The sequence below is a fragment of the Pseudorca crassidens genome, chromosome 10 (assembly GCF_039906515.1).
Source record: "Pseudorca crassidens isolate mPseCra1 chromosome 10, mPseCra1.hap1, whole genome shotgun sequence".
Classification (NCBI taxonomy): domain Eukaryota; kingdom Metazoa; phylum Chordata; class Mammalia; order Artiodactyla; family Delphinidae; genus Pseudorca; species Pseudorca crassidens.
The window spans coordinates 63,519,644-63,545,418 of record NC_090305.1 but is presented as its reverse complement, the minus strand read 5'-3'; the positions used below and the strand labels follow the sequence as shown (position 1 = coordinate 63,545,418).

The following is a 25,775-nucleotide window of genomic DNA, read 5'->3' as shown; positions in this document are numbered from 1 at the left end:
AACGCTGCAGACATCAAGCACTTAAGATGGGCTTCCTCCTGACAAATCTCTGTGGAGGATGAGAAAAAGCATAAAACATGGCCCTGCTCTGAAATCTTAGAATGGAATCTTAGAATCTTAGAGCTGAAAAAATGTAAAGATGTCACGGAAACAATAAGAATGGTCTGTAAATATAACAAGGATTATAAGAAAGGATCATGACTGTCATCTCTACAGCCACCATGATTGATTTTCCAAACTCTCGCAAGCAAAGTCCCTGGACACAAACATCTCCAGCTTCCCACGAGAAAGCCTGGAGCAGAGCCTTAATTTACATACACATACATTTTATCCTCTAGCCAGCAATTTGGGATCTATCTTTGAAGGTTCAGGTTTCAGAAGGTCAACATTCATCAAAACCAAGCGTTCCCTTCCTCAAGAGCCCTGCGCCTGGACATCTTAGTGGGAGACTGTAGCAGAGCCAGCTGCAAAGGGCTTAAAAATTCTCAGAAAAGCACCAGTTAGGAAAGCACTGAGACTAGGCCTTATACAGAAACCTTGAGTGTCAGACCCCACGGCCTCTGGGGTCCTCCCAAGCAGACCCCACTGTCTCACACCACGTGACCCTACCTCCTTCTCCTCCTTTAACCGCTGCTGGGCTTCCTGGAACATCTTCTCCTTGGCTTCTGTCTCAGCAGCTACATTCTTGTTCTGTTCCTCGTAAGCCATGGTGACAACAGCCAGAGTTAAGTTAATCAAGTAGAAAGAGCCCAGGAAGATGACCACCACAAAGAAGAAGACTGAGTAGAGCCCTGAGGTGCGCAAAGTCTGCAAGGGACACAGCACATGCTGGCATCTGAATCCTTCCTCCACAGAGGGGTGACTTGACCTTGAGTGGAGATTACACTGTAGCAATTGGTCTCTCCCCAGCCCTGGCTGGCTCAGCTACCTGCAGCATCATCTACTGCCTCCCCCATCACCTAGAGCTCCTGATGCCCTATCTCTCAGCAAGGAAATGCCATCTGTACATTCACACAGAAGTCAGAGTGACTTTACTGTGACTTTCTCAAGGGTATTTGCATTTTTTAAATTAAAAAGGCAAGAGAGAGAGCAATGCTGCATGAAAGCTGAAGCACTAGTGGTGGAACTTCAGTCAGTGGGGAATCTGAAGAGGGGTGATATTTCTAGGAAGAGGAGTTTTTTTGTACTCTTCTTCCAAATATCACATTTATAGTCTTTTTTTGATGTTTCTAATAGAATTTCTAAAATACAATTTAACAGTACAACTGTTAAGGATAAGAAATAGATGACAAAGGTGAAGGAGAGATGGTAGGTTATAAATAAATGATGAAGAGATAGATAAGTGATGGAAAGGGAGAGAGGAGGGAAGGAGGCAGAGGGGCAGGGAAGAGAGGGGGAGAGAGAGAGAGGGAAATAAAGAGAGAGAATGAATAAATAGATAACCTGTTGATAAAGCTTCTCCCAGGAATCTTGGGTCATAAGCCGGAACACGGCAAGAAAAGACCAGCCAAAGCTGTCAAAATTCGTGTAATTATAGTCAGGATTTTTATTGGTATGTTTGCATTCAAATTGTTCAGAACAAGCCCTAGATATTGGAAACAAAGGAACAGAGAAAGAATTACATATCCTGCAGCCCACCTCCCCTCGACACCCTGCCCAGGGCACTGATTCTTCCAAGAACCATGGGCTCACACTCAAAAGTCCTAGGTGAAGAGAATATTTATAGAGTTGGCCATCCTCCACCTTCCAAGCCTCCCATTCTATATCTAAACATGGGCACTCATAGACTTTTCTCAAATGGATTGATTAGGAAGTTCATACCGGCATTTTTTCATTGAAAAATTAAGTGCAGTGACATAGTGAACACTTTACAGTAAAAAAAGGACATACAATGAATATGATGTCTCCCTCTCTCCCCACTCAGCCCCACTTCCTAGAGGCACAGTTTAACAGTTACTTTAGTAAATTTCCAGAAGTCCTCTATGAATATAAAAGCACATATTATCAATATACATTTTCTATAATATATGGATGGGAGCATTCTTTGAACACTCTCTTGCACTTTGCTTTTTTCATGGAATGGTATTGATTGGAGGTCTTTTCCACCAGCATACAAGGAAATATCTCATTTCTTTTCATGTCCTACAGTTCTGGGATTTATATAAGTGCTTTGCTAATGCTAAATATTTAGCTATCAATTGTTATCAGTCCTCTATTCTTACAAACATTTGGGTTTTACTTTAAAAACAGTAGATATCTTGCATATAGGTCTTTGTCCACATCACCAAAAACACATCATTGAGTGCATCTATCAAATATACTATGAGTATGTACTTTCTTAATTTGTAATAAACATAGTATTTTTATCAAAGTAGCACATGCATGTGGTTTAAAAAAAGTCACATGGCACCAAAAGGCTTGTAATGAAAACCATTCCATCATTCTTCATCTGTCATTTATACACCCCAAATTCAACAACTTTTAGCTCTTTTAGGTCTGTTATCTCTAAATATAGTGCTTTTACTGGGAGAAGATCAAGGTGGCGGAGTAGGAGGATGCTGAGCTCACCTCCCCCAATGAATACACCAAAAATACATCTACATGGGACTTCCCTGGTAGCGCAGTGGTTAAGAATCGGCCTGCCAATGCAGGGGACACGGGTTCGAACCCTGGTCCAGGAAGATCCCACATGCCATGGAGCAGCTAAGCTCATGCGCCACAACTACTGAGCCTGCGCTCTAGAGCCCGTGAGCCACAACTACTGAGCCTGAGTGCCACAACTACTGAAGCCCACACGCCTAGAGCCCATGCTCCACAACAAGAGAAGCCACTGAAATGAGAAGCCCATGCACCACAACTAGAGAAAGCCCGCGCACAGCAACAAAGACCCAATGCAGCCAGAAATAAATAAAAAAATTTATATTAAAAAATACATCTACATGTGGAGCAATTCTCAATGAAAACAAACTGGACACTGGTGGTAAACTGGACACAAGACTGTAAAGAAAGATCCACACTGAGTCAGAAAGGAAGGAAGGAGAAGCAATCAGGTTGGGACTCCCTAGTTAGGGGCACAGAAGAGAGGGATATCATGGGCTTGGAGATTCTCCCTGGGGAGTGAGGGGTTTGAATCATATATTGGGCACCCCAGCCCTGGGGTCCAACACCAGGAAGACAAGTTCCCTTAGCTGGTTTGAAAACCAGTGGGACTTACAGGAGGGCTGTAACAAACTGAGACTCTGCTCATGAAGAACATATGCACACGCTTGCTTAATCTCAGGAATAAGGTGGATGCCCACTCTCACCACTTCTATTTAACATAGCATTGGAAGTCTTAGCCACAGCAATCAGCCAAGAAAAAAAAAACAAAAGTCATCCAAATTGGAAGGGAAGAAGTAAAACTATCACTATTTGCAAATGACATGATACTATAGATAGAAAACTAAAGTCTCCATCAAAAAAACTATTTGAGCTAATAAATGCATTCAGTAAAATTTCAGGATACAAGATTAATATTCAGAAATCTGTTGCTTTTTATATACTAATAATAAACTATCAGAAAGAGAAAGCAAGAAGACAATCCCATTTAAAATTACATTAAAAAGAATAAAATACCTAGGAATAAACTTAACCAAGGAGGTAAAAGACCTATACTCTGAAAACTATAAAACACTGATGAAGGAAACTGAAAATGATATAAAGAAATGGAAAGATATACTGTGTTCATGGATTGGAAGAATTAATGTTGTTAAAATGTCCATCCTACCGCAAAGCAATCTGCAGATTTAATGCAATCCCTATCAAAATAACCATGACATTTTTCATAGAACTAGAACAAATAATCCTAAAATTTATATGGAACCACAAAAGACCCTGAAGAGCAAAAGCAATCTTGAGAAAAAAGAACAAAGCTGGGAATATCATGTTCCCTGACTTCAGACTACACTACAAAGCTACAGTAACCAAAACAGCATGGTACTGGCACAAAAATAGACACAGATCAATGGAATAGAATATAGAGCTCAGAAATAAACTCACGTACTTATGGTCAATTAATCTACAATAAAGGAGGAAAGAATATACAATGGGAAAAGGACAGTCTCTTCAATAAATGTGATGGGAAAACTGGACAGCTACATGGAAAAGAATGAAATTAAAACATTTTCTCAAACCATATACAAAATTAAACTCAAAACAGATTAAAGACCTAAATGTAAGACCAGAAACCATAAAACTCCTAGAAGAAAACATAGGCAGAACACTCTTTGACATAAATCATAGCAATATTTTTTTGATCTTTCTTCTAAGGCATAGGAAGCAAAAGCAAAAATAAACAAACTAATTAATCTTAAAAAGTTTTGCACAGCAAAGAAAATCACTGACAAAATGAAAAGACAACCTACTAGATGAGTGAAAATATTTGCAAATGATATGACCGATAAGGGGTTAATATCCAAAATATATAAACAGCTCACACAACTCTATCAAAAAAAAACAAACAACCTGATTAAAAAATGGCAGAAGACCTGAATAGACATTTTTCAAAGAAGACATACAGATGGCTAACGGGCACATGGAAAGATGCAGAACAACGCTGTTAGAGAAATGCAAATCAAAACCACAATGAGATACGACCTCAAACCTGTCAGAATGGCTACGATCAAAAAGTCTACAAATAACAAATGTTGGCAGGAATGTGGAGAAAAAGGAAGACTCGTACTCTGTTGGTGGGAATGTAAATTAGTGCAGCCACTGTGGAAAACAATATGGGGTTCCTCAAAAAATTAAAAATAGGGCTTCCCTGGTGGCTCAGTGGTTGAGAGTCCGCTTGCCGATGCAGGGGACACAGGTTCATGCCCCGGTCTGGGAAGATCCCACATGCCGCAGAGCGGCTGGGCCCGTGAGACATGGCCGCTGAGCCTGCGCATCTGGAGCGCTCCGCAACAGGAGAGGCCACAACAGTGAGAGGCCCACGTATCACAAAAAAAAAAAAAAAAAAAAAAAAAAGAATTACCATATGATCCAGCAATTCCACTGCTGGGTATATAGCTGAAGAAAATGAAAACACTATTCAAAAAGATACATGCACCCTAATGTTCATAGAAGCATTATTAACAATAGCCAAGATATGGATGCAACCAAAGTGTCCACCAACAGATGAATGGATAAAAAATATGTGGTATAAAAAAGAATGAAATAATGTCATTTGCAGCAACATGGATGGACCTAGAGATTATCATACTAAGTGAAATAAGTCAGACAGAGTAAGACAAATATCGTATGATATCACTTATGTGGAATCTAAAAAAATGATACAAATGAACTTATTTACAAAACAGAAACAGACTCACAGACTTAGAAAACAAACATGGCTACCAAAGGGGAAAAGGTGGCAGGGGAGGGATAAGTTAGGAGGTTGGGATTAACATATACACACTACCGTACATAAAATAGATATTCAAAAAGGACCTACTGTAGAGCACAGGGAACTATACTCAATACTCTTTAATAACCTATATGGGAAAAGAAACTGAAAAAGATTAGATGTATGAATATGTATAACTAAATCACTTTGCTTTACACCTGAAACTAACACAACATTGTGAATAAACTATACTCCTATATAAAAAATAGAAAAGATGTGCTGTATATACATACAATGGAATATAACTCAGCCATAAAAAAGAATGAAATTTTGCCATTTGCAACAATGTGGATGGACCTAGAGGGGGTTATGCTTAGTGAAATAAGTCAAACAGAGAAAGACATATACTGAATGTTATCACTTATGCATGGAATCTAAAAAATGAAACAAATGAATATAACAAAACAGAAACAGAATTAAATATATAGAGAATAAACTAGTGGTTTCCAGTAGGGAAGGGGGGAGGGGCAAAATAGAGGTAGGGGATTAAGAGGTACAAACTACTATGTATAAAATAAATAGGGGACTTCCCTGGTGGCGCAGTGGTTGAGAGTCCGCCTGCCGATGCAGTGGATGCGGGTTCGTGGCCCGGTCTGGGAGGATCCCACGTGCCGCGGAGCGGCTGGGCCCGTGAGCCATGGCCAATGAGCCTGCGCGTCCGGAGCCTGTGCTCCGCAACGGGAGAGGCCACAACAGTGAGAGGCCCGCGTACCACAAAAAATAATAATAAATAAATAAATAAATAAATAGGCTACAAGGATATATTACACAGCACAGGAATATAGCCAATATTTTACAGTAACTTTAGAGTATAACTTATGAAAATATTGAATCACCATATTGTACACCTGAAACTAATATGATATTGAGATTCAACTATACTATAATTTTTTAAAATGCTTATCCTGGTATTTGATTTATCAGTTTTAGTCTTTGTTGACTAGCTTTCTGCTGTGGTAGATAAGGGTTTTCCAACATCCCACCCTACCTCACCACTACTTATATCATTCTTCATGGAAAATATCATGGCCTGTGTCATTGGGTCTCCTGCGTCAGATACATTTTTTCTTGGCTCTTTTGTATTGCTCTTTCTAAGTTTTACTCCCTCATTTTTCTGGACCAAACCTCAAGTAGCTTTTTAGGAAGACTGGGTGATCTTTGCACATATGGGTATATCTTTACTCTGCCTTCACAGTAGAGTTACAGTTTGACCAGAAATAGAATTTGGGGTTGAACATAGTTTTTCTTCAGAAACATAAAATCACTGCTCAGCTATTAACCCTATGCTGTTGTTGAGGATTCTGATACTGTTCCTTTGTGGGTAACCTTTTTCTCTTTGGTTTTCAGATCTTTTTCCCCAAACGTTCTGAAACGCCATGATAATGCACCTGACATGGTCCTTTTTCATTCATTGTGTTGGCTACTTTATGGGCCACTGAGGTACTTGCATCTTTAATCCCAGGGAAATTCTCTGTATTATCTTTGCTAATTTCCTCCCTTTTGCTTTTTCTGTGCTCTATTTCTGGAATTCCTACTTAGTCAAAAGCTGAAACTTCTGGATTGATATTTATTCTCATATTTTCTGTCTCTTTCATTGCTTTATCTTTTAATTCTATATTGATTTTTTCTATTCTCCCCTTTGCACTTCTCACCTCTATCCTACACGTGCATTTGCACAGATGCCAACACCCCTCTTCAATCCACAAGTCTTGTTCTTTCTATCTCCTAAACGTCTTTGGGATTCATCCATCCATTTCTCTTCATCTCCACTGAACAGCTTCGTGACTCTCATCTGTATTAACATAGCCTCCTAAGTGGCTGCTTCATCTACTCTATCCATCCATTCTCCATGTAGCAGACAAAAGTGAGTTTTAAAAGTATCTAATCTGATCAGGTCTTGTTTCCTTTGTGATTGAAGTCAAAATCCTCAGCAGTGATGGGCTACCAGGTCCTGCATGGTTGGCTCCTGTCTCCTGCCCCTCTGCCTAACAAGCTTCTGGGCTTCTTACTATCCCCGCATGTCCTCATGTCCTGAGGCTTTCATCCTTGCTATTTGTACCATCAGGAATCGTTTGCTCTATCTTCTCATCCACCAGAACTTCCCACTCATGCTTCAGACCCATGTTGTAGTCACCACTCAGTCAGTCCTCAGAGGAGGCAGTGAGTAAAGGCTGAAAACCAAGCCTGGGCCCTGAACAGAGGCCTGTCTGGGAAGGTGACCTCAGATCTGCCATCTCCTTGGAAACTACCACGTTATGATCAGTGTCGAAGGTCATGTACTAGGAGTTCGCTTACTGTAAAACTCCTGAGCTTTGAGACTACACCTAGACTGAGAGAGTTGTGACTGGCACACAGTTGGAAACCAAGGCTTCTGCATCTGTATGTTTAGATGGCCCACCCCACCTTGGATTTTGCTTATAGTAACCATACCTGCCCTGCATGGATGATGGATCAAAGAAGCACTGTTGTGACAGCTGTTGGGCTCCTCATTGAATGAAAACAATGTACGTGCAGTATGTCCTGCCGAGGATCATTCTAGAGAGCTCAATAAACCCTGTATTAAAACCTAATAAGTCTGTGAGTTTGACCTAATCAGAATCTGTGACCACCACGAGAAGACTTCCTTAATTTTACAGGCAGGGTTACATCTCTGTTATCTCTCTCAGTATCTACAGGTCTCTCTTATAACATTCATCACACTTTCAAGAATTTACTGTACATCTCTGTTGCCTGAAAGATGTCAATTTCAAGAGGGCAGCACTCCTTTGTTTGTACTTGGATTCCTAGGGCCTAACACAGAGCTTGGCACAATGTTGGCCCTTGATACCTATTTGTTATTGAGAGATAAATGTCATCTATTTCATCAAAGTGCCTAGCATATTATCTTAATTTGAAATACACTCAATAAACCTTCACTGAATGAATCTCTCACCACAGAGAGTACTAATATCCTGGAAGAAGGAACAGTATCCCCAAAGGGTCAGAGGGCTAACTGTTGAAGTGAATGTGTATGAACACACATACAACAGTGTGTGCAATTAGAGGCAGTGGGGGTCACAGATCAACAAACAGAAGACGTGTGCTGAGATGTCTTCCATCAGGGCCATGTCATTGAACAGGAAATAGGTCTAGATGGGGCTTTCAGTCACAACATCCTTTCTTACCTTTGATGGCCTTGAATATGCACTCCATAATGTCAAAATACCCCTATGTTTTCAGTAGGTTTCTCATCAGATACAAATTCAATATAATTTAGGAGAGAGAACTGCTTTAAACACTTGGAAATAATTTTTAATTTAGTAATGCACATCTAAACCTGCTTAGAGGGACTTCTCTGGTGGCGCAGTGGATAAAACTCTGTGCTCCCAGTGCAGGGGCCTCGGGTTCATTCTCTGGTCGGGGAACCAATCCCACATGCATGCCGCAACTAAGATTTTGCATGCCACAACTAAGGAGCCCACGTGCTGTGACTAACGAGCTGGAGAGCCGCAACTAAGGAGCCCGCCTGCTGCAACCAAGACCCAGCACAACCAAATAAATAAATATGTTAAAAAAACCAAATAAAATAAACTTTCTTAGACACATGAAATAGTAGTGTTTGAGAACTACCACCACTGCTTCTACAAGTCATTAGATAAAGACTGTCTGCCACATCACTTCAAAAAGATAGAATGAAGAGTATAAACATCTTACCCGCTCTCCATCCATGTGCCACATATTCTGAATTCAGTGGAATCTTTCTTTTCAAAGCAATAGTCTGAGAAGGAAATAATTATAAATTCAGATTTGAAAAAACAACATTGAAAGGAAAAAGAATAGCAAATATGCCAGATTATGCTTGAAACAGATGGTTCAGAATCCTCCAAAATGATCAAAGTGATCAAAGTGATCTCAATGAAATGATCTAGAGAGGAACTAGAGCCTAAGCCCTCAGGAAGATGCAAGAGAAAAAGAGGGAAAAGGAGAAGGAAGGAGAAATAAGAGGAGGAAGCAGTACCTCTCAGTACATAGAACTGAACCAGAGACCACCCCTAGGAGAAGCTGGACACAGGGTCAGCCCATGAGAAGCTCATAAACCAGGACAGTCATGGAGAAAGTATGGCCACATAAAATTCAGGACACATGAAATTGATATAGGGTTGACCTCAGAGTGGAGAGGGTGCAACATAAAAGGAGCAATATCATTGAAGAAGATACTTGGGTGGGGGCAGGCATTGTGGGAAGTTGCTGGTCCCCTTTGGCCAAAGCCAGGCACTCTGAAGACTTCTGCAAAACATGACAAGGAAGTGGGCAGAGATGGAAGGTGACACCACTCCTATGGATGTGGCTTCAGGATTTTACTTCTTCATGGATACCCAAAGAATGAGGCAGTTCTCTAAGAAATGCATCTGCCCACTTGAGAACCCTAGAAGGACAAGTCATCCCTTGATCCTAAGACACTCTGTAATGCAGATCAGTAGACATATGAGTGGGGATAAATAAAAGTTAACCATGCACAAACCAAGGAGTGAAAGGTGGGGTGTTTACCTTTATAGTTAGAGTCACAGTCTTTCCTCACACATTTCTGGTTCAGATTTCCCATGAAGAGCTGCTGACCTACCAGGGCGAAGATGCTGAGGCAAAAGAGAGTCAGGATCATCACATCGATAAGCCTCTTCACAGAGCGCAGCAAGGCCCCAACAATGACCTTCAGACCTGAGGAAGAGTACAGATGTGGGGAGAAGCCCCCCACTCACACACACACACACCAGACACAGGCAAGGAACAGAGAGGGAGCAACAAGGCCTCAAAAGTTGTCTGATTGCATGCTGGTATCAGAAACTGGCCTGACCTAGGATTCTGAGGCCATAACGCTGTGCCTTAGAAGCTATGGGTCATCAGAGTGGTCCACTGGTCTAGGACTTGGCCTCTTTATCCTGCTCTACAGATGCCACAGGGCTGCTCTGAAGGGCAAGTGAGAAGACTTTGAGCAGAAACATGCCACAGAGACACAAGACATAACTTGATGACAGTTGTGCAGGCACCTCCACGGCTGGGGGTCACAGGCAGCATTAAGGCCAAAGTGAGGCCTCCTGAGAGAAGGAGCAGAGCTGTATTTAACATTTGGTAGCTACTACCTACTATAAGGTACACGAGGTGCCATGAGATATAGCTAAATTGGGGGATCAGGGAGCTGGAAGAAGGAGCTTTGTCTGGACCCAAATAATAAGGATGTCTTAGGAAAAGAAACTCAGATTACTACTTATTATAAGGGTTTTTAAAAATTCATTCAAGAAATATATTTACCAAGCACATACTATGTCCATGGTACACTGTCAGGCTGCCAAAGTTACAAAATAAAAAGGACATAGTCTTGCAGTCTGTTGGTAAATGTTTAAAATCAGCTCTTGCGGGGAGGGGAGACAGAGAAAGTCTTCATTTGCAGCATTTACAGATGTCCTTGTTTGCTGAATTCCGGAGCGTAGACCCCTCTTCTCCCTCCATACACCCTTCTCCCCCAGCTGTTTTCAAGTTACCAACATGACGTCCCTGGATGCAGAGTTGGAAAAAGATGTGCACAGTCTGCTGGGGAGTTGGAACAAGTCAGTCCCAGCACAACACTGAGTCACAGGCTCTGCTCTCAACACAGCTGGAGAGAGAAACCAGCAGATGGCATCGGTAATGTGTGGGATAACACTAAGTGACAAAGTTTCGGTTGATCAGCATAAACCATGAATGGCAGACTTGAGAACACAAAGTAGCATCTGATGGGAGGCCAAGCCCACAGCAGATGACCTTCCACCAAGGGTGATGCCACATGAGGAGGAGACTTCAGGCCAAGCTGGGACATCCACTGGATTCACCAGTGCACTTATGTTCACGCCAAGATCACGTTTCCCCTGCATGGTCAGGGGCACCAAACACGAAAATAGTGTAACCTCATCTACGCCTGATTTTTCATCTGTAACAAGAGGCTCGAGTCTTCTCCAAAGCAAGATGATTTGGATGAAAGATAGCTGTGATTCCTGAATTATTTTTACATAGTCCCATAAAAGATTGTATCTCATACTCTTCCTTCCAAAAAGCATCCAGGGATCTCATGCGTTTCATGAGTCAAAATGGAGAGTATGTTCACCTGCTTAGAGACGAGGAAGGGAACATGAAAGCTGCTAAGTGTCTCCCTGAATGTATATTTTACCCACACGAAGTATGAGGGACTCAGCTCAGGCAGAAAGCCCCTAAATCTACCTGGGAAACCAAGGTCCACCTTGCAAAAGAGGAAGAGAAAGAGAGACATGTTCTACGTAAAGTGTCCTCTGACTGCCAGTTGCTTTATCACTATGCAGTTGTTCTTCTGGAGTTTCCAAAAATAACCACTGCCTCTGTATGAAAAAGATCCAAATTGCCTGGAGTTTTGATAGAAGAGACTAGAAGAAGAAGGGAAGAAGAAGGGGAGAAGGAAGGAGTCCAGAGGGAGAATATTTTTTAATAAAGTTTTTTTTTGTAAAGGAAAGAGAGGAAAGGGGAAGGAGAAGACTGTGCCATAATAACCTCATTTCTGATAAACTGGAATTCATATTTACAACCCCGTCCTTGGCTTCATCCTGATCCACTGAGCTCCTTCCTTGCCTGGCTTCCAAGAGACCACTTTTGCTCTCTTTCCTCCTTTACTGGTGGCTCTTGCTCATCTCCTTTGCTGGTTTCTCCTCTCTCTCCTCCCCTTTAAGGTCTACAGTGCCTGGGACTCAGTCCTTGGTCCTCTTCTACTTTCCATCTATGCTCATTTTCTTGGTAATCTCATCAGATTCCATGGCTCTAAATATCATCTACAGGCTCATAATCTCCAAAATGATATCTGCAGCCCTGGAACTCCAGCCTCACATATCTCATTGCCTACTTGGTACTTTGACTTGGATGTCTCACAGCCATCTCAAACAGAACACATGCAAAGCTGATTCCTAATCTGACCCCCAAGGCCTGCTTCTCTCACAGACTTCCTTTTCTCATTCAGTGATGATTCCATCTTTCCAGTCCCTCAGACAAAAAACCTTGACTCATCCTTTACTCTTCTTTTGCTCATATCATGTATACAATCAACCTGTCAGGAAGTTCTCTTGTTTCCACCTTCAAATTTACACAGAATCTGACCAGCATTCACCAACTCCTCTTCCACTGCCTGATCTGAGAGCACCACCACCTCTTGCTTGGATTATGGCAGTGGCCCCCTGTGTCAGTTTGGGCCCTCTGAGAAGCAGACACTTTGAGACCAGACTGCAAGAGATTTCCTGGGGAAATGCTTGTGAGGAATAATCTGGAGGGAGTGAGTGGAGGGACAAAGAGAGCCTCAGACTGTGACACAGGGCTGACACCTGGGAAAGGAGATCAGGAAGGAAGCAGGATAGACAGGAAGTGCCTCAGACTGCAGTGCTGCTGTGAGACAGTCTCACCCTGGTTGCTGAGGAGCCGCTGAGCCAAAGTCCCACATAGAGGAGTCCCATACCTTTCAGGGGTGGGCCTGCACTAGCGGCCCCCACATGCAGGGAAAGCGTGATCTTGGCATGAACATGAATGCAGTGGTGAATCCAGAGAGGGGGCAGCTGGGACCATTAGTCAACTGCACTCCCTGCAGCAGGAGATCTGAGCAGCACATTTCCATGGTGACCAACATGCCTATCTGGTCTTCCTGCTTCTACCTTTGCTCCCGCACATTCTGTTCCCCACACAACAGCCAGAGTAATCCTTTTAAAGCCTGGGTCAGGTCATGACTCCTCTGCTCAAAGCCCCTGCATGGCTCCCATTTCTCTCAGAGCAAAGCCCAAGTCTTCCCGGTACTTAGGTGCCTCCCCTTCACCTCTGTGGTCCCTCCTCCACCACCTGGCCCCTCATTCTGTCTGCTCCAGCCCCACCCACATGTTTTATAGTCCTCGGTCTGTAGACTGGCTGCTTCCTATGCTCAGAACACTCCTTCCCATATATCTGCTTGTGAAACTCCCTCACCACCTTCAAATCTGCTCACATCTCACCTTCTCAATGACACCTATCCTAACCACCCCACTAAAATTGCAACCTGCTTCCATGAACCCCCGTGACTTCCAAGAGCCACCACATCGCCTACTTTTCCATTTTATTTTTCCATGGCATATGTCACTTTCCAGCACGCTATATAATTTACTTATTTATTATAGTTACTGCTTAAGTCTGTCTCCCAACCCCCCACCTAGAATGTAAACTCCATGAGGGCAGGGACCTTTGTCTGTTTGCTCATTGATATATCCCAAGCAGCTAGCACAGTGGATATTAGGTGCTCAATACATATTTGTTGAATGATCAAATAAATGAATAAAGCAGAGTTTGTTAGTTTGTGGTTTACATGACATATTGAGAAATTTTAACTATTCTCTTCCGCTAAGAGCCAGTGCTGAAAGTTAGAGTGACTTACCTGAAATTACTGAAATTGCTTTCAAAGCTCTGAACACTCGGAAGGTACGCAGGGATGACAGACTGATGCTGCTGTCCTTGATATATGGTGAATATGACACAAACCTACAAGACAAAGCACAAGGAAAGTCCAGGCTTGTTCAGGCATGCGTCTGCCCGGCACATCTCCACAAAGGTCACAAGTAAGCACAGCCTGAGGTGTGTGTCCACCAGAATGAAATCTGCAACCTCCCCTTCCAATCCCACCTTCGTGTCAGGACCTGGCAATACCACTAGTGCTCTATTGCTATGGACCCTATGGACCACAGATTGCACAGGAGGCTGCTCTCAGCTAACCTTTACACTTGGACATAGATGAGGATTCCTTGAAATAGTCACTGCAGTTGTGGCTACATCCATGGATAACAGAAATCAACTTAAACATTTATTGACTTGCTATCAAGTTCCAGGCCCCAGTACACTTCCATAAGGTCTCACCAGGTGGCCAAGCCCAGAAGGAACCTAGGCAGTCTGGCTCCAGAGCCCACATACTACACCATCTCTCAATAACCAGGAGCACTTGACCATTGACCTTCAAATGTAAAACTCTGAAATTAATAGTAACTACTTCAAAGGGCTTTCATGAATATTAAACAGAAAAATATATGCAAAGTGCTTAAGACAATGGCTGGCACAAATTAAATAAGGTTGGGTTTATTATTATTGTGCTGGCAATGGGCCATTGCCCCTCTTGCTTTTTATTTTGCTGACTCATGAATTTGGAATCTCATCATTCGGATGCCAAATTGATGCCCTCTCCTTCAGGAAGAACTTCAACTCTAACCTCATGCCATATACAATAACTAACTCAAAATGGACCACAAACTTAATTAAACGTAAGAGCCAAAACAATAACACTTCTAGGAGAAAACATGAGAGAAACTCTTTGTGACCGTTCAGTAGACAAAGATGTTCTAGACCCCTTAATTCCTCCTCCATGCTCTAACAGCTGGAATCATGCACAGCTCCTATGCTAGCACTCACTGTAGCAGGTTATAATGGTCATTAAATGCCTCACTTCCCCTCTGACCTGCGAGCTCCAACAGGGTGAGAACCATGCATGATATATTTTTTTTCATTATCACAAGCCCTATATCTGGCACAGAGCCTGGCCCCATAACAGGTCAGTGTTTGGTAAATAAATGGCTGAAAAAGTAAGATCATGAGTGTTGGCCTAGAAATGGATTTGTGAGGAATTCCCTGGCAGTCCAGTGGTTAGCACTTGGTGCTTTCATGGCCATGAGCCTGGGTTCAATATCTGGTTGGGGAACTAAGATCCCATAAGCCTCACGGTGCGGCCAGAAATGGATTTGTGTGTGTGAAGGCCTCTGGTCAGTTGGCTACATGGTGCAGTTCAGTGTCAACCAACACTGCACTCACAGTTCTAGGCTTTACTTGGCTGCACTCAGCCAGTCATGTGTATCTACACAGGGCCCTGCTGGAAGCCAAGGGGCTTCTTTCCCACCTCTAGTCTCTTTGGTAAAAATCTTAACATTCTTACGCTGTTGCAATGACAATGGAGTCCAGCCAGTTCCACGGATCTCGAAGGAAAGAAAACTCATCCAGAATAAAACCTCTTGCCAATATTTTAACTAATGCTTCAAATATATAAATCCCAGTGAAGACATACCTACAAAGCAAATCATTCAGAACAAGAAGAAATATGATAAGCTATGTGAAAAAGAGAGAGCCCATTTGTCTGATATGACCTTCATGAGGTCAGATTCCATTTTAATGTGACATTTAACATTCTTGTCTTAGCAAATCAGAGTTCAGAAAGGTAAGGTCCTCAAGCAAGTTCTGGTATTTGGGATTTCTGAGAAAGAGGCCCATGGATAAAGTTGTAAAGCTGCTTTTAAACACCTAGCTTCACAGCCATATTCTTGAGAGAAGCTTCAGCCAACATGGACAGTCTTTTCAACAAATGGTGTTGGGAAAGCACAATATCCACATGCAAAAGAATGAAGCTGGACCGTTACCTTATACCATGTACAAAAATTAATTCAAAATGGATTAGAGTTAAATGTAAGACCTGAAACTAGGGACTTCCCTGGTGGTTCAGTGGTTAAGAATCAGCCTGCCAATGCAGGGGACACCAGTTCGAGCCCTGGTCTGGGAAGATCCCACATGCCGCAGAGCAGCTAAGCCCGTGCGCCACAACTATTGAGCCTGCGCTCTACAGCCAGCGAGCCACAACTACTGACCCCACATGCCACAACTACTGAAGCCCACGCGCCTAGAGCTCCTGCTCAACAACAAGAGAAGCCACTGCAATGAGAAGCCTGTGCATCGCAACGAAGAGTAGCCCCTGTTTGCCGTGGCTAGAGAAAGCCCATGCACAGCAACGAAGACCCAACAGATAAATAAATAAACAAATAAATAAATAAAAATGTTGTGAATATTTAAAAAAGACCTGAAACTATAAGACTCCTAGAAGAAAATATCTGCAAATCATATATCTGATGAGGTTAATATTTGGAATATATGAAGAACTCCTATAAACTCAGCAACAAAAAATTAAATAATCCACTTAAAAATGGCCAAATGACTTGAATAGACATTTTTCCAAAGATTACATACAAATTGCCAACAAGCATATGAAAAGATGTTCAATATCACTAATCATCAGGGAAATGCAAATCAAAACCACAATGAGATATCACCTCGTACTCATTAGGCTGGCTACTTTTTTTAAAAAAGCAGAAAATAACAAGTGTTGGTGAGGATGTGGCGAGATTAAAACCCTTGTGCACTAGTGGTGGGATTGTAAAATGGTGCAACCACCATGGAAAATAATATGGAGATTCTTCAAAAGATTAAAAATCTAATTACCATATGATCCAGCAATCCCACTTCTGGGTACATATACAAAAGAACTGAAAGCAGAGTCTTGAAGAGATATTTGCACACCCATGTTCACAGCAGCACTATTCACAATAGCCAAGAGGTAGAAGCAACCCAAATGTCCATTGACAGATGAATAGATTAATAAAATGTGGTATATATATATGCAATGGAATATTATTGAGCCTAGGAAAGGAAAGAAATCCTGTCACATGTGACAACATGGATGAATCTTGAGGTCATATACTAAGGGAAATAAACTAGTTTAAAAAGACAAATATGGTATGATTCCACTTACAGGAAGCACCTAGAGTAATCAAATACACAGAGACATAAAGTATAATGGTGGTTTCCAGGGGACTGGAGGGGAGGGCAGAATGGGGAGTTACTGTTTTATGAGTACAGAGTTTCAGTTTTGCAAGATTAAAAGAGTTGTGGAGATGGAGAGTGGTAATGGTTGAACATCTGTGCGAATGTACTTAATACCACTGATCCGTACACCTAAAAGTGATTAAGATGGCAAATGTGATGTAATGTGTATTTTATCACAATTTTTAAAAAAACTATTTCCATTTTATTCCTTTAGTCCTTCATCATGTTCTGCCTTCTAATTTATTTCCCTTCTTCCCCTTCCACCTCCTCCAAAAGACAATACTCTAGCTCTCTTGTTATAATCCCAATAAAAATATGCTTGATTGGCACGCGTGCGCGCGTGTGCGCGCGCGCGCGCGCACACACACACACACACACACACACACACGCTGGTCCCACATCTGGGACAGAAACAATGATTTTGAACACCCTGCTGGTTCAGAGTAAAAGAAGTGGACCTTTTCTGGTAGAATGTCCAACCATTGTTAGCCCTCAAAGCTAAAGAACTAAGGTCTTGGGAACTCGAAGAATCCCAAAGCAGCTAAGTCCAAGAGCAGAAATGGTCATGAGGCTGCCTTGGGCAAGAGCTACTTCTGCTTCCGCTTTTTTCTAAACTGCTCACCTTTTAGGTGACAAATAAACACAGAAGGTTAATTAATGTCTGCCCGTAAATGCCATCTTTTAAACTCAGGTATAATTTATAAAATTATAGGTATTTTGAAAAAAGGCTATAATTGCAGATGTGTGGGATTCTGCAAGTCTTCATCTAGATCTCAAGCAAATGAGACAGCCACCTCTGACTGCTATTTCTGCCTAGCCATTTAGCCTTCCACCTCCCACCCTGCCATTTTCTCTTTTCCAGCAGAAGCCTGTCAGTGGTGGGACATGTAGACCAAAATGACATCTGCTATGGAGTACAGCCATGCCCACCAGCAGGAAGCAGGGCTTGAGATCTCCATGATAGGGAGACCTCAACCCACCAGGCAAATCAGGCCCTCTGGGGTGTGTCACTGTCAGTTCAACCATAGTTAGGGTGTCCAGTCAGGGCCATGGTTGTCTAGCTAGTAAACCCATTTCTAAGACTCTATTCTAAGAAAATAATGATTTTTTAAAGTAGCTTTATACCAAAAGATGCTTGTTGCAATGCTATTTATAGTAGTAAAATACAAGAGTAGTTAAGTAAATTATGGTACAGTCACCTGATGAAATATTGTATTGGCATCAAAATGGGCTCCTATTAAGCCTACATAAGGACAAAGAAGACCACGTAAAACTAGACATAAAATCTGTATGTGTGCTGTTTATTACAAATGTAAGTTTAAAAGGCCTTTAAAGACAATTGTAAGTGTACATATACAAAAATGAAACTGACTCTGCCAGCATTTGTGCTGGGGATCTGGGATTATGGGTGACTTTTTCTTCTCTCCATAGCTAAAATCTGAGGTAATCATAATTCTTTTAGGTTTATTTGCTTAAAAACATAGGACAAATGCATGCAGGACAAACACTTACTCAGCACTCTCAGTATCTATGTTAATGCTGTCCTTCCCACGAGTCATGGCCATGAACACGCAGTTGATGATGACGGTGCAGATGATGAACATGCTGAACAATGTGACTAGGGCCGTTAAGGCAGCTACACTGCAGGATGGCATGTGTCATTAGTTATTGTAGTTGAGGCTGTGGGGGTCCCTGCAGGGCCCCTTTTCTGCAGGAGCATCTGTCCTCTAACTGTGAGCGTTGGCTGAGAACAACCCACAGCTGTCCCCTCCCTTGAAGAACTGTCCTCAGCCTGAATGGCAGCCTCCTCACCGTGGAGGGCTACACTCCCTTTCCACATGTCTGACCGACAGATTTACAGAAACCGGGCCTCTGGCTTTCAGACGGGGCAGCTCTGTGATAGATTCATGCTCTGGAGATCCCCGTGGCTCCAGCTGATGTCTGATGTGGGCTCAACTGAGACCCTGTCCTTGCTTGGCTCCTCCTTTTGCTCCATGCTGTTTCCGTTTTTCCTTTTCCAGAGAGCACTCCCCCACTAAATCACTTAAATAAGAATCCCATCTCAGGCTCTGCTTCTAGGGAACCCAACTTAAATAGATATTCCTTCCCGTTTTCCTGAGTACTTCCGTCTACCAACCCACGTCTTTTTCACACACCCCTTCCCCCCATCTAAAACTGCCTGGTGTCTCCTCACCCCCTGAAAATCTGGACTTTTAACACTAGAAAGTGTTTCTAAAAAAGCTTTAAACACTGTAGTTCTAGCACGACTCATTTATCAGCTAAACACAGTGCACAGTTTGCCAGTTTACCCTTTATTTGGGTCTCAACTTAGATGTTCCTTTCTTCAGGAGGCCATTCTTGATACCTCCAAAGCACAACAGAGCCTCTCCACACTCCCACTTCCAGACTGCCCATCTCACTAAGAAATTGCTTGCCTTTTGACCTGTCTCCTCTGAGGCCACAGGATCCCAGACAGGTGCCAGTCCCAACACAGCCCTGCCATACAGCAGGGCCACTCACCCAGTATTTCTTAAAAGAATAAGCTATTTCCACTCAACAAACATGTGAACCCCTAGGGCTTCTGCACACTTCACATGACCTGGACTTGGTAAAAGAAGCAACAAAAGGATATGAATGGACTGAAATTCTAATGGCTAAACTTCTGATTGAATTGAAAGGCCCCAAAATGAACAAGGCACGTTTGGCACTGAAGCGGTAGATTGTTCTCTTTTTGTTCAACACCATAAATGTCTGCAAAAAAAACCAAACACAACAGGAATTACATGCAGTGACCAAACAATATTTATCATGAGCTCACTCAGAGAAAATTCGGTGGAACCACAGGTTGAGTCATGGCTTATCTTATTATGATGACTGTAGCTTCTGACTGGAGACCTGTCTTCTGAAGCCAGAGGTACTTTCTGACCAGCCTACACTGTCACTCTGGAAGCCAAGAGATCTCCCCATGTGGCTTGGGTCTCACTCAGAGTCCCAAGACTCTGATCTATTGAAAGTCATCCCTCACTCCCAAAATAACTGTTGAGCTGTGGACTGTTCACCCAGTGAAATACTCTGGAAGCCCCAGAAATGAAGCGCATGGGCCCTGCAAGTAAAGAAAAAAGAGGTGAAGAGTAATAACTGGGTCAAACAAAACCCTCTGATTTGTACTCCATGGTATATATTTATGGAGATAAGAACTAGAAGAAAACTTGAAGAGACAGAAATAGAATTGAACATTCACACTCGGCAGATTATTTTAAATTATTTTGATTACTAATGAAAACTTTGTTGGCACAACATTGTAAATCCATTATACTTCAATAAAAGATAAAATTAAATAAAAACTTTATAATGAATCTTAGAATAGTCAGGTACCTAGAGAGTTTATATTGTTATGCCTGAGCTGTGCTACATGAAAGAGTCTGCCATTCACTTCTAACCTTGAGGATTTTCAATAAAAAATCATCACAGTTCCCAGACTTGCTCTCCCATTCCCCCCACCTCCTTGGACATAGGCAAATCTGCCTGAGGTTCTCGACTGGCAGGGGAGGGCCTACAGAAGGCAATGGAAATGTGTGTGGTTGTTTTTGGTTATCTGTCACAATCACTGGAGGCTCTACTGGCCTGTAGTGGGTACGTCCTGGGATGCCAAATCCAGGACAGACACACCAAATGGTGCACTGTTCACCCAAAGTGTCCAGTTGGGCCCCACTGAAAAACACCAAACCTGCACCTGTTTCCTCCTTGCATGTCTTCCTGGCCTCTGGGCCTGAACCCGCACCTGGACAACAACCAATGACTCACAAGCTTCTAACATCAACCCTCAGACCTCTCCCTTTCCATTTAACCGTCATCTGGCTGTCCCCTTATATGTCCTGATGGCTGTTACAAAAGCCTTCATAGAACTAGGGTCATTCCTGTCTTCTGTGTCATTGCTCCTTTCATATTTGCAGAAAAGTACTACTTGACATGTAATCCAGCATATTCTCAGACAGGAAAGACAGGTCTTGTCACCCAGGCCCAGAAACAGTGGGGTAGCTGCCGCCTTGGTTGAGATACCAGAACTTCAGCCACTGCCAAACATCAGCTTCCTTCACTGAGTTGCTGGAACTTACTTGTCTGCTGGCCATCTGGCTGCAGGGAAAATGTGGACTAGGATATTTTCTGTTTCCTCCATAACAAAATGAAATCTTTAAAAGCTATGAGCCCAGGAGTCTAAGACTCACTTTGGGGATTCTGTGCCCTTCCTTTGGACAGAAAGACGATTTTAGGGCAGAGAGCAAACCTCTTCCTAAGGTGGGTCACCCAGATTAATAGGTGGCATGATATGGCTCTACTTCTATGCCCTTTGATTTTTTTTGAATTTAATTTAATTTATTTTTTTATACAGCAGGTTCTTATTAGTTATCCATTTTATGTCCTTTGATTTTGATATTTTATTAATGCCTCCTCTGACTGCTTTAAATATTTCAACTAATGGTGTATTTAACTACACTTGCCAGGGTTTTAATGATTTAAACCTGTCTGCTTGCTGACACATCTCCACGCTTTTCCTTGTAGCTCTTCAAAAATGGAAGCTTTGAAAAGAGAGGAAGTGACCTGCGACTACAGAAAGAGCCCTTGGGTTTGAGTCCCAGCTCCACCACTAACTAGCTGTTTGACCTGGTATAAGCCACTTCCCCATCAAGGCTTTGTCTCCTCATCTGTAAGGTGAAGTGCAAATGACACCACACATAGCTCACATGACTGCTGAGAGCACTGACGTGTTAGGTCATGGGTGTGCAGAGCTCTGAACAAGTATCATGTCTCCTGATTTAAAGGGAGGACCCAGGCTGAGAAGAGATGGTCCTAGAATATCCACCCCAGCTGTATCAGAGCCTGTCCTCCCAGGACTGTCCGCAAAACACCAAGCTGCTGCCTACCTCCTGGATCTCCTACCTAGCCTAGAGGCAGAAGGAGGCCTCCAGGAGTTATCTCACCTCCAACTACTCTGCCTCCTAGAAGCGCCTGGAATTCTGGGGCATTAGGAGAAGGAGAAATATTGGAGTGTTTTTGTTCCTTCGTCTCTTTTCCCCTTTTTTGTCCTTCCCACTCATACCCAGCTTTCTTCCATCACACAATCCCCATTCGGCCTGGTAACCCCAAGTCTGTCCAATTCAAGGACATACAAACCAGGCAATCTTTCTTTGGAGAAGTCAGTTTCTCATGGGTGCCAGAAAAGGATGCTCTCAGCATCCCATATTTTCCAGGACTTGCCCCAAACTCCCCAGCTTCCTTCCTTCCTGTCTTCAGTCTGGCAAAGTCGGTTTTCCATTCTCTGCTGGATCACACAGTGAGATGATGATGGCAAGGTCTTCTGAGTCTTTCCTGAAAGGGGATGGTCTGTAGAGGACTTTCCTCACTGCCCCAGGCTTTCAAACAGCCATGAGAAGAGACTGAGCTCACGTTTCCTCATCCAGGAACCCCTTTGAGGAACTTTTACTAGAATTTCCCTACATCTAGGTAGATAAAACAGCAAGCTTATCACACATTGGCATGGAGTTTACATGTAATCTGTGTGTGCCTACTTGATTACAATATTCTTAAACTTTACTTATTGAGCTCCTCTTATGTGCCAAGTGTTGGTCTAGGGCTCTGACCTTCATAAATCTCATTTAATAGCCTAAAAAGCCTATTGCCTAAGAGTTTTTCAAGGTAAACTCTAGTTGCTGAAATGGACATTCATGGACAGTGATATTAATTCTTCATATCAGTATAATGCCTTACAGTTTATAAAGTTTTACAGTTTTTAAAGGCTCCATAGCATGCCTATGTTGTAATGTAGGGAGAGCAGGCATTATTCCCATTCTACTGATTAGAAAAGTGAGAATGAGTGAAGTCATTTACCCAAAGTTATAAATCCAATTACGTGAAATGGCCTACACCCAACTTTTCTGACTGCTAGTCCAGTCCTCTTTCCTGACACCATCTTATGTTTTCTCTGTTCTCCTTTTACCCTTCTGCTGCTCCTCGTCCTCATTCATCTTCTTTTCCAAGACATGCATTATTACAGAGAGAAACTTAGTACTGAAAGCCATTCTCAGGACTGTGAAAGCAATGACAGCGAGTGACAGCAAAGGAGAAGTGGGGTCTGGCCTCTTTATACCCTGAGATCAATATTTGGAGATCCATGCAATGCCAATTACTGCTGGTGGTTAGAACATGGTTAGAACACCCCAGCCTCCCCACAGAGGGTACCTTATGATTTCTGTAGAATGGGTCCAAGTCTTCCAGGGGCTTCCCTATCAGCTCATGGGGAATGTCACCGTAGAGCATGGGCAACTTTCTGGACACCTTTAGGTCAAGCTGAGGTCGAGGCTGGGGTTCTGCTGCTGTCTGGTCTTTGGACTTTTTTTTCTCCTTCTGGATGGCGATCCGCTTCTTGATTGCAGCCAAAGAGTCAGGAGTGAAGGGGCGGAAATTCCTCGCATCTGGGAAGATCACCGGGCAGCACCTGTCATCCATCTTCACCCTCAGGGCAGAGACAAGCAGCAGATCCTCAGAGAGCTCTGGGAGGTAGAAAATTACACTGTCTGCCCTGAGATTCCACTCTCCAAGGACCATATCATGGGGTCTACAAGAGTTGAGACTGAGGTGAGGGGGACTGGGAACTCATTAGCTGTGGAGAAGGTCAGAAGATGTGACCACTATTGTGGATATAAAAAGAATTTTGGGCATAGGCGAGACCAAAGCAGGACATCATTCCTGGAGGACCTGGAAATAGGTGGGAAGCTGAGTTCAGGGTCAATGAGCAGAAGAAGCTCAGCCTCTAAAAATGAGACCCAAGCATCAAGAAAGACAGTAAGACTGAACCAGCTGAACTGCTGAAATGGGACCTGCAGATGGTAGACAAGTGGCTGCAGTGTGAACAGGAGAGGAAGGAATAGGGAATCAAGTGGGCCATAGTTGGGGGTTGTAAAATCAAAACTATGAGTGCATGAGTCTTCACCTTTGGTCGGCAAATTTCTCGAAATGTGACAGGATGGAAACAAAAGAGACATAAACACAGGCATGAACATTTACACTAACATCTCTGATCCTTTGCCAGCTCCCTAACTTCTGAGACCCAGACCTGGTAGAAGTGAGACCCCAAGAAAGCAAAAAGCATTTGCCAAAGCTAATAGGTCACTCTACCATGGGAAAATAGCTCTCCCAGCCCTTATCCCTGACAGCCCTTTCTACAAGGACTTTCTCTACAGACTCAGGCTTAAAACTAGACTCTGAGAAAAAGCAGTAGTGTTTAAGTTGAATGCATTTACTCCCCATGCCAGGCATCTTCTTCCTTTCTAATTTACTGAATGCCAATCTAGGATTGACTCCCACACCACTCCAAGGAATTAAATGGGGAACCCAACACAGGATTGGTTTATTCATTCGACAACCATGTGCTCAGAGCCTGTTCCAGGCACAGTGCTAGGCACTAATGGTGAAAAAACCTCAGTCTCTCCTCCAGACCCTACAGTTACACTGCCTGCTGTAGTGGAGAAGACAGATAAAAGACATGAAATTACAGTAGAGTAAGACAAATGCTACTACAGGAAATAAATAGAGGGTGCTATGTCTGTTCATAGGATAAGGATCTGAGCAGTTTTGCAGAATCAGGGATGGCTTACCGAAGCTTTAATGTCTCAGCTGAGACCTGAAGGAGATGTAAGTCTCAGAGAAGAAAAAAACGGACATTAGAGTGTTGCAGGGGGGAGGAAAGAGCATGTACGAGGACACTTGGTTGAAAAAGAACGTGGTGTCCATCAACAGGTTTTGTTTGCCCAGAATGGAGATTGTGAGGAGTGGAATGGTCAGTCAGCATTGGAGAGCATGTGGGGGCCTGTAATCCTTAGTAAAGATCATGGACTTCACCCTGAGGGTAGTGGAGTGTTACTGAAGGGTGGGTTATTACTATTATTATTATTCCAGAGGAGCGACACTATCATTTTTTAAATATCCCTCTTACTGGTGAGAATGAATAGGCTTGGGATAGGGGAATGAAGGAGTTGGGAAGGCCAGAATAGGAGAAATGAGCCTGGAAACTGTTGCAACAGGTCATAACCACTGAGGATGACCTAATGGAGTGCATGGATTTGAGAGTCACTTAAAAAATAGCCTTGACAAGTGACTCATGGGAAGAGAGGGATTTAAGGGACAGGAAGGAGCCAAGGCTCCTGGCTTCGGCAAGTGAGTCAACAGTGCCACTCGCTCAGATAGAGAGCACTAGGGAAGGAAAAAGTTTTGGGGGAATAGATTCAGATTAAAACACATGGAGTTGAAGCCACTGATGGGACCTGCAAGTGGAGAGAACCGGGAAGCACTAGAATACAGAGAAATCACAGCTTACACGTGTTAGCCTCTGAAAAAAAGCACATAAGAAAAAAACAAAAACAAAAAACATAGTCAAAACTTCCCTTGCCAATCCCTTAGGGAGGTACCATATTGAAGAGGCATCCCAACTCACTGGTCAACAAATTCAATAGAACCTCTTTCTTCAGTGAAGAAAGTAGTTGGATTCTGTTTAAAGGCCACGATAAGGGCAACATATGTGTCTTTAAACACACTAAGGGTAATGCAGTACTCACAAGGTGTGAGCCATATGTCAACAGAAACCAAATATGGGACCATAGATTCAATGCATTCTGTCCTGCAT

General features: G+C 42.8%; 1 protein-coding gene across 8 annotated transcripts in view; it reads right to left on the bottom strand.

Annotated features, from left to right (window-relative positions):
• The window catches only part of SCN11A (sodium voltage-gated channel alpha subunit 11), a 129,373-nt gene that overhangs the window by 47,443 nt on the left and 56,155 nt on the right, over positions 1 to 25,775 (bottom strand). For 5 of the 8 annotated variants that reach the window (XM_067754026.1, XM_067754029.1, XM_067754024.1 and 2 more), the window contains 9 exons: positions 23,336 to 23,646; positions 19,732 to 19,849; positions 18,611 to 18,713; positions 15,384 to 15,512; positions 13,845 to 13,948; positions 9,953 to 10,120; positions 9,119 to 9,182; positions 1,444 to 1,585; positions 610 to 807 (listed from right to left, as the gene is read on the bottom strand). In XM_067754026.1, the coding sequence (XP_067610127.1) occupies positions 610 to 807; positions 1,444 to 1,585; positions 9,119 to 9,182; positions 9,953 to 10,120; positions 13,845 to 13,948; positions 15,384 to 15,512; positions 18,611 to 18,713; positions 19,732 to 19,849; positions 23,336 to 23,602 (1,293 nt within the window). In that variant the 5' untranslated portion in view covers positions 23,603 to 23,646. The remainder of the gene's footprint in view (positions 1 to 609; positions 808 to 1,443; positions 1,586 to 9,118; positions 9,183 to 9,952; positions 10,121 to 13,844; positions 13,949 to 15,383; positions 15,513 to 18,610; positions 18,714 to 19,731; positions 19,850 to 23,335; positions 23,647 to 25,775) is intronic. The other 3 variants (XM_067754025.1, XM_067754027.1, XM_067754028.1) reach the window with 2 other exon arrangements.